Here is an 8,396-nt window from a genome sequence, read left to right on the forward strand (position 1 = left end):
AGGACGTCATCAGGCGGCGCCGTGTTGTTGACAGTGGAGTTAGCATCTGAAAATGAAGAGAAAAGTGAATGAAATGTTGAATTAACGGAGCAGCTGCTCGGTACGTAAACACACGTCTCACCGGCTGTTCGGGAACAGAAGTTCTGCGTCGCCGCTGCTAGTTTATCAGCCCCATGCTAACATGATGCTAACCGGCTGAACCAGCCTTTCAGGTTGAGCTAACTGTTAGCATCTGAAAACTGATGTCAGGACAAACAAACAAGTAAACAAACAAGCATGCTTTTATCGCGTGTTCCTTCTTTTATAACATCTGATGAACATTTAAAATGAATTGTGGTAAATTCGATGTTCTGTTACGGTAGCAGCAGCTGTTTACTTGACAGAACAGCTGACATCACTTCACGCCAGAGTCCATTCAAATATCTGCTAATTTAATGTTAGTGTGAATACACACTCTTCATTGGATTGATATTTGACACAATTAGTCGCAACTACTCACACATCATTGATCCTCACCAAACCTCATTGAAATATCCATCAATTTAATGTCAAGTTACTTGTACAAACAACACTTTTTGAGAAGTTAAAGGTGCCTTCACAAAAATTCAGCAAAGATATATTTGACTGTAAAATAAATCACGAAAGGCTGCTGCTGAGATCAGACGAAACTCCATTCAAATATCTATCAATTTAATTTAATCAGCTACTGTTTTTAAGGTTTACGACTAAAATGCTAAACAGTGAGGATGAATATTAATGTATTTTCTGCAATGTATTTTTCTTAAATCAGAGCACCAAACTCCATTCAAATCTTCAAATAGTATGAACAGTTTGTATGTAGGCAGACATTAACGATGAATATTGATTTATTTACTTTTAATGTCTTTTCTTGTCACAAATCAGAGCAACTGATATAATCCAACCAAACTCCATTCAGATATCTTCCAATTTTATAAGTATATATATCTCAGTTATGTTGTGTTCATTAGTGTGTGCCACTTGTGAAAATGACACGAAGTTACATCAGTAACTTTGAATGATGGGAGTTTGACTGTGAACCTGTAGTGTGTTCTGTAAAGTCTGCTGTTAAATCTGATTTTTTTTTGCATTAACTCTGGTGTGCAGCTCCACACAGAATGAGTCAAGATGAAGAGACCAAAGCTGGCCGGAGTCTTCCTCTTTGCAGGCTGCCTGCTCGCCTACCTGATGTTTGTGAAGCATCACTACTCCTCCTCCTCCTCCTCTTCCTCCTCCAACAGACTACCTCCCCCCCCCCACCACCACCGGCCCGGATCGGACCGGACCGCAGACGATGGGCGGAGCTTCCAGTACGGCATCATGTTCGATGCCGGGAGCACCGGGACCCGGATCCACGTCTTCAAGTTCCAGATGGAGGACAGAGGTACAGAAAGGGACAAAAGACAGTAGGAGACAGTAGGAGACAGTAGAGGACAGTGGGAGACAGTAGAAGAGGACAGTAGGAGACAGTAGAAGACAGAAGAAGGAGAAAGTAGAAGACAGAAGGAGACAGTAGAAGACAGTAGAAAACAGAAGGAGACATTAGAAGATAGTAGGAGACAGTAGAGGACAGTAGGAGACGGAAGGAGATGCAAGGAGACAGGAGGAGACAATAGAAGACAGAAGGAGACAAAAGGAGACAGTCGAAGACAGAAGGTGACAGTAGAAGACAGTAGGAGACAGTAGGAGACAGAAGGAGACAGTAGGAGACAGAAGGAGACAGTAGACCGCTGTGACTCCACACCAAACTCCATTCAAATATCTTCCAATTTAACATGAGTTTGCCTGTTTACAAACATGGATGATCAACATTCAATGAAAATCTCTTGTTGCATCAGGAGCAGCTAACACAACTCCACACCAAAGTCCATTCAGATATCTTCTGATTCAACATGAGTTTACCTGCGTACGAGCACGGCTTGAATGAAAATAATTCAGCTGAATATCTGAGCGTCCTGTTATTCACACACTGATATTACCATGTATCAGATGTGAATTGGGATATTTTGATGTTAAACCTCGTTAGTCCATGCTAAGGGGATTCTTATGGATCCTCTTGGATCAAATTGTGAAGGTTTATGAAGCAGACCTCACTGAACTGCTTTTAATGTATTTAAAAGCCACACATGTTGGCCCAAAACATTAATTACCAGATGTGAATCCCAGCAGACAAGAGGAGCTTTCAGCCTTTAAGTCGCGCTCTGCTGCCGCTGCCAGTTCAAATGGACACAAACTCATTAGTGTGTTTTAGAGCTTTTTGGTTTATTAGGCTTAGAGAAAGTTTCCTGCAGCGCTCGGCCAAATGCCTTCGTTATCGCATTTAACCGCTAAGCTAAATCACACAGGCTGAGTGCTGTTTTGGCTCCTTTGTTAGCATCCGAGCTAACCGGCCTAATGGCAGCACCTGTTAGTTATACAGACTGGGATTGTCGTTAAGAGCTTAATGACAGCTCAGATGTAGGCACAGGTCCAGGGTCTGTCCGTCCGTTAGGACTAAACGAGACGTTTGGACTGCTGGTGGAATCAAAGAAAATACACCGTTATTGCTAATTGTTTTTCAGGCAGATTCATATTAAATTGGTGGATATTTGAATGGAGTTTGGTTTGAAATTGTGTTAGTTGCTCCTGATGCAGCAGGACACAAAAAATGTTGAGCTGATTATTTTCATCCATGTTCATATACAGGCAAACTCATTAAATTCACAGATATTTGAATGGACTTTGGTTTGGAATCACACTAATGTTTTATAGGTGTGTGTCAGCCAGGTGTTCAGTGTTTACAAGTGTGTATCTTCCTCCAGAAGCTCCCAAACTGGCCCACGAGACGTTCCGAGCCATCCAACCTGGACTCTCTGCGTACGCTGATGATCCACTGAAGGTACAGATGGACGATGAACATTTTCATAACGTCAACAGGTGTCGCAGAGATCCTTCAAAATTAATGTCTCCCTTTGTGTCCAGTGTGCTGAAGGGATCCTGGAGCTCCTGGAGGTTGCCAAGTCCAGCGTCCCCCCGCCGCTCTGGACCTCCACCCCCCTGGTCCTGAAGGCCACGGCTGGCCTCCGCCTGCTGCCTGGAGAGAAGGCGCACCACCTGCTGGACCGAGTCAGACGCACACTTCACCTGATCGACGCACACTTCACCTGATCGACGCACACTTCACCTGACCGACGCACACTTCACCTGACCGACGCACACTTCACCTGATCGATGCACACTTCACCTGATCGACGCACACTTCACCTGACCGACGCACACTTCACCTGATCGACGCACACTTCACCTGACCGACGCACACTTCACCTGATCGATGCACACTTCACCTGATCGACGCACACTTCACCTGATCGACGCACACTTCACCTGATCGACGCACACTTCACCTGACCGACGCACACTTCACCTGATCGACGCACACTTCACCTGATCGATGCACACTTCACCTGACCGACGCACACTTCACCTGACCGACGCACACTTCACCTGATCGACGCACACTTCACCTGACCGACGCACACTTCACCTGATCGACGCACACTTCACCTGACCGACGCACACTTCACCTAACTGACGCACACTTCACCTGACTGATGCACACTTCACCTGATCGACGCACACTTCACCTGACCGATGCACACTTCACCTGACTGATGCACACTTCACCTGATCGACGCACACTTCACCTGACTGATGCACACTTCACCTGACCGACGCACACTTCACCTAACTGACGCACACTTCACCTGACTGATGCACACTTCACCTAACTGACGCACACTTCACCTGACTGACGCACACTTCACCTGATCGACGCACACTTCACCTGACCGACGCACGCTTCACCTGACCGACGCACACTTCACCTAACTGACGCACACTTCACCTGACTGATGCACACTTCACCTGACCGACGCACACTTCACCTGACCGACGCACACTTCACCTGACTGAGGCACACTTCACCTGACTGATGCACACTTCACCTGACTGACGCACACTTCACCTGACTGATGCACACTTCACCTGACTGATGCACACTTCACCTGATCGACGCACACTTCACCTGACTGATGCACACTTCACCTGACTGATGCACACTTCACCTGATCGACGCACACTTCACCTGACTGATGCACACTTCACCTGACCGACGCACACTTCACCTAACTGACGCACACTTCACCTGACTGATGCACACTTCACCTAACTGACGCACACTTCACCTGACTGACGCACACTTCACCTAACTGACGCACACTTCACCTGACTGATGCACACTTCACCTAACTGACGCACACTTCACCTGACTGACGCACACTTCACCTGATCGACGCACACTTCACCTGACCGACGCACACTTCACCTGACCGACGCACACTTCACCTGATCGACGCACACTTCACCTGATCGACGCACACTTCACCTGACTGATGCACACTTCACCTGACCGACGCACGCTTCACCTGACTGACGCACACTTCACCTAACTGACGCACACTTCACCTGACTGACGCACACTTCACCTGACCGACGCACGCTTCACCTGACCGACGCACACTTCACCTGATCGACGCACACTTCACCTGACCGACGCACACTTCACCTGACCGACGCACACTTCACCTAACTGACGCACACTTCACCTGACTGATGCACACTTCACCTGACTGATGCACACTTCACCTGACCGACGCACACTTCACCTGACTGATGCACACTTCACCTGACTGATGCACACTTCACCGGTGTTTGTGTTACTTTTTTGTTTTATTTATTATATGTCTCCTCCTCCTCCACCTCCACCTCGTCATCGTCCTCCTCCACCACTTCCACCTCATCCTCCTCCTCCTCCTCGTCATCGTCCTCCTCCTCCTCCACCACTTCCACCTCGTCCTCCTCCTCCTCCTCCACCTCCACCTCGTCATCGTCCTCCTCCACCACTTCCACCTTGTCGTCCTTGTCCTCCTCCACCTCCACCTTGTCGTCCTCCTCCTCCTCGTCCTCCTCCACCTCCACCATGTCCTCCTCCTCCTCCTCCACCTCCACCTTGTCCTCCTCCCCCTCCACCACCATCACCTCCTCCTCCTCCTGCTGTCAGAGCCAAAAAGAGAAAGTCTATTAAATCTTTTAAGTAATCAGTAATAACAGGACTACAGCGTTCAGCCAAAATGTGATTTAATCTGAAGCTTTGCTCTTATTATCAGGCGCTCCTGATTCAGCAGATTAAAGGGGGTGGGGCTATTAACATTAACACAAACATTGGAATGGGACTCTATTAAAATAGAAACACAATAAAACTTCTGACTGTTAACAAGTGAATAATAAATGAAGGTTGTAGAATATGATGTGAAATAATTTAGTAACCATCAATAACAACACAGAAACAGATTTAAAATAAATTAAAGGTGTTTGTTTCTGTTTTATTTACTTTTATTTAATTATTAAAATCTGTTTTATTGGTTTTCACCAGTTTTAGTTGAGTGTCAGATTGTTTTACTGATAACATTTCTGTCAGCTCATTAATTCATTGATTAGTTTCTATTTAAAATCATATTCTATTTAATATCAAAATATTAAAGTTTTAACAAAAACATCCGTTAAATCGTGTTTGTTTTCTAAAAAGTCGGTTGTGTTCTGAGGATATTTTCCATCTTCACAGGGTATATTAATTGATTGATTGGTGTATTTGTCATTTGATTGTAAACACTGCTGTTTCCTTTGTGTCCAGGTGAGGGCACTGTTCCTGGAGTCTCCCTTCCTGTCCAGAGACGACAGCGTGTCCATCATGGACGGCACTGACGAAGGTACGAACCACCGACTGTTTCTAAAAGAGTTCGTAGCTTCAGGTCTGAAAAATGGTTCTGATCCAGAAGTGTCTTCAGCTGCAATACCAGCGAGTGCCACTAGAGGTCGGCTCCAAAAAGCCTCCGGCTCCATAGACTCCCATTCAACTTCTCTCATCAAATCCAAAGTGAATAAAATGTGTCCATCAGTTATCTCGGTGTTGTTAGCTAAAGTCACTCCTTCTTATTAGTTTTCTGGAGGTCCATCTGAAAATAATCCCTCATTCATTAGAAAAGAAGATTCAAGAAGACCTGTTTTTGGGGGCGTATCTGTTTGATTGACAGGCCTGTGGTGCAGTCAGGTTACAGCTATCGGTGGGCGGGACGTAGTATCGTCAGGTTTCCAATCAGATCGGTCAGATCCACCGCTGGCTCCTCCCCCAGCTCATCCAAATATGGTCACTTCCTGCTCCAAACCGCTCCGAACTAACAAAGATGGTGACGGACAGAATCTGAACTGGAGGATCCATAACATTCACAAACCAACGATGACATCACTGATGGTTGATTGTTGGTTTTAATTCACTAATCAGCTGCCCCAGAATGTCTGTTTGCAGTGAGTTGAAGTGGAAACAGAGACACAGCCGGCTGAAATAACGCGGACTGAGCGGTAAGTTCCCGTCAGGTCTCATCCTGAACAAGATCCTCATCTGGTTCCGACTTTATTAGATTAGAGTGTTTCATTTGTTTAATCTGTGCAGCGGGTTGGATGATGGACAGTGAACACATCCTCAGAGGTCCGTGTCTGATTTCCCCAACGAACACCGTCAACATGGAGGATTAAAGAGACGGGAAGAGACGGGAAGAGACCGGAGGAGACCGGAGGAGACCGGAGGAGACCGGAGGAGACGGGAGGAGACGGGAGGAGACGGGAGGCTGGCCTCCGAACAGGAGCGCTTGATTTCACAAACCTCTGCTACCGCGGTTGTTGTCAGAGGTTGTGTGACGTGTTGAAACCTTTCATGGTCTCTCAGGTGTTTGTGTGTCGGATGTTGACGTTCTCCCACCGTGACAGGAAGTGATGTCACTCCACCGGCAGCAGGAATAAAGACGTGGAGCGCCCACCGAGCGTCCTCTTATCCAGGTCAACTCAGAGACCACATTAGTGTCTGTGGCACTCAGCTGCGTGCATTAGAGCCTTTTACCAGCGACCTCTGACCTCGTCCGCATGCAGGATGGATGATTAAAGAGCCGATAGAAACTGTATCATTGGAGCTTTACCATCAAACTCTTAGGCCGAGACGCTAAGAAGCAATTTTCAAACAAAACAAACAAGTGCGGAGAGAGAGCGGGCTTTAGGTCGGGACGCTAACCACTGGCACTTAGCACCCCCACTCACACATCTCCATTAACAATAAGTCACTGCCGCCGAGGCCGGCGGAGGGTAATCTCAGCGGGATAAGAAGGGCAGATATGCGGGCGATAACGAGGCTGATGGAATCCGTGGGACCGGTGAGACGAGCCGTCCATTAGAGCGACGCAGTAACGAACTGATCCCACTCAGAGAAGGAGAAAACATTTCAGCCTCAGGAATAAACAGGATGGATAATCACCCCCCCCCTTCAAGATTAAGTGGGACATTATCCCACACGGCCATAATTGCTTGTATGAACTACTTTAAAAGGATTGGATTATAATGGGGGCTGCGTGTGCATTTAAAACACAGGACCTACATGAGCTTCCATATATATCCTGCAACAGTGGTATTAGAGGGAAGTTCACAGCAGGGCCACAACTGGCAGCACGGAGGAGGGGCAACATCTGGAGTTGGGCAGTGGGGGAGGGCACATCTGGTATCCAGGAGGGACGATTGGAATCAGAACACAAGATCGATAAGGAAACTTTTACGGAAGAGTTGTTGATGGTGAGAAACACCTGGTGGAACATCTGACAACTAATGAGGTTACCATGGCAACAGATCACTAACATGATTGGGTACAAAAAGATGATTTCAGAGAGGCAGAGTCTCTCAGCAGTGAAGATGGGGAGAGGTTCACCACTCTGAAAGACTGTGTTGGAAAATAGTTCAACAATCAGAATAATGTTCCTCAACGTAAAACTACAAAGAATTAGTGGATTTCATCGTCTACGGTTCATAATATCATTAAAAGATTCAGAGAATCTGGAGAAATCTCTGAACACAAGGGACAAGGCTGGAAACCAATATTGGATGGTGGTGATCTTCGGGCCCTCAGGCAGCACTGCATTAAAAACACACTATTCTGGAGTGGAAATCACTGCATGGGCTCAGGAACACTTGTGAAAACCATCGTCTGTGAACACAGTTCATCGCTGCGTCCACAAATGATGTTAAAACTCTCCAAAGAAGAAACCAGATAGAAACATGATCCAGAAACACCGCCGCCTTCTCTGGACCGAGATCATTGAAGATGGACTGAGGTGAAGTGGACAACTGTCCTGAGGTCTGATGGATCACAATCTGAGATTCTGTTTGGAAATCATGGATGCTGCATCCTCCAGGTTGAAGAGGAGAGGGACCATCCAGCTTGTTATCAGCTCAGTTCTAAAGCCAGC

The 8,396-nt window shown here is 46.7% G+C and overlaps 1 protein-coding gene across 2 annotated transcripts in view; it reads left to right on the top strand.

Moving 5' to 3' along the window:
* The window catches only part of entpd6 (ectonucleoside triphosphate diphosphohydrolase 6), a 12,565-nt gene continuing 4,169 nt past the window's right edge, over positions 1-8,396 (top strand). The window contains exons 1-5 of one of the 2 annotated variants that reach the window (XM_069177222.1): positions 1-100; positions 1,126-1,402; positions 2,820-2,896; positions 2,980-3,123; positions 5,747-5,822. In XM_069177222.1, the coding sequence (XP_069033323.1) occupies positions 1,147-1,402; positions 2,820-2,896; positions 2,980-3,123; positions 5,747-5,822 (553 nt within the window). In that variant the 5' untranslated portion in view covers positions 1-100; positions 1,126-1,146. The remainder of the gene's footprint in view (positions 101-1,125; positions 1,403-2,819; positions 2,897-2,979; positions 3,124-5,746; positions 5,823-8,396) is intronic. The other variant, XM_069177223.1, reaches the window with a different exon arrangement.

Source organism: Embiotoca jacksoni, unplaced genomic scaffold (assembly GCF_022577435.1).
Source record: "Embiotoca jacksoni isolate LCO1_2020_lvr unplaced genomic scaffold, fEmbJac1.0.p SCAF_70, whole genome shotgun sequence".
Classification (NCBI taxonomy): domain Eukaryota; kingdom Metazoa; phylum Chordata; class Actinopteri; family Embiotocidae; genus Embiotoca; species Embiotoca jacksoni.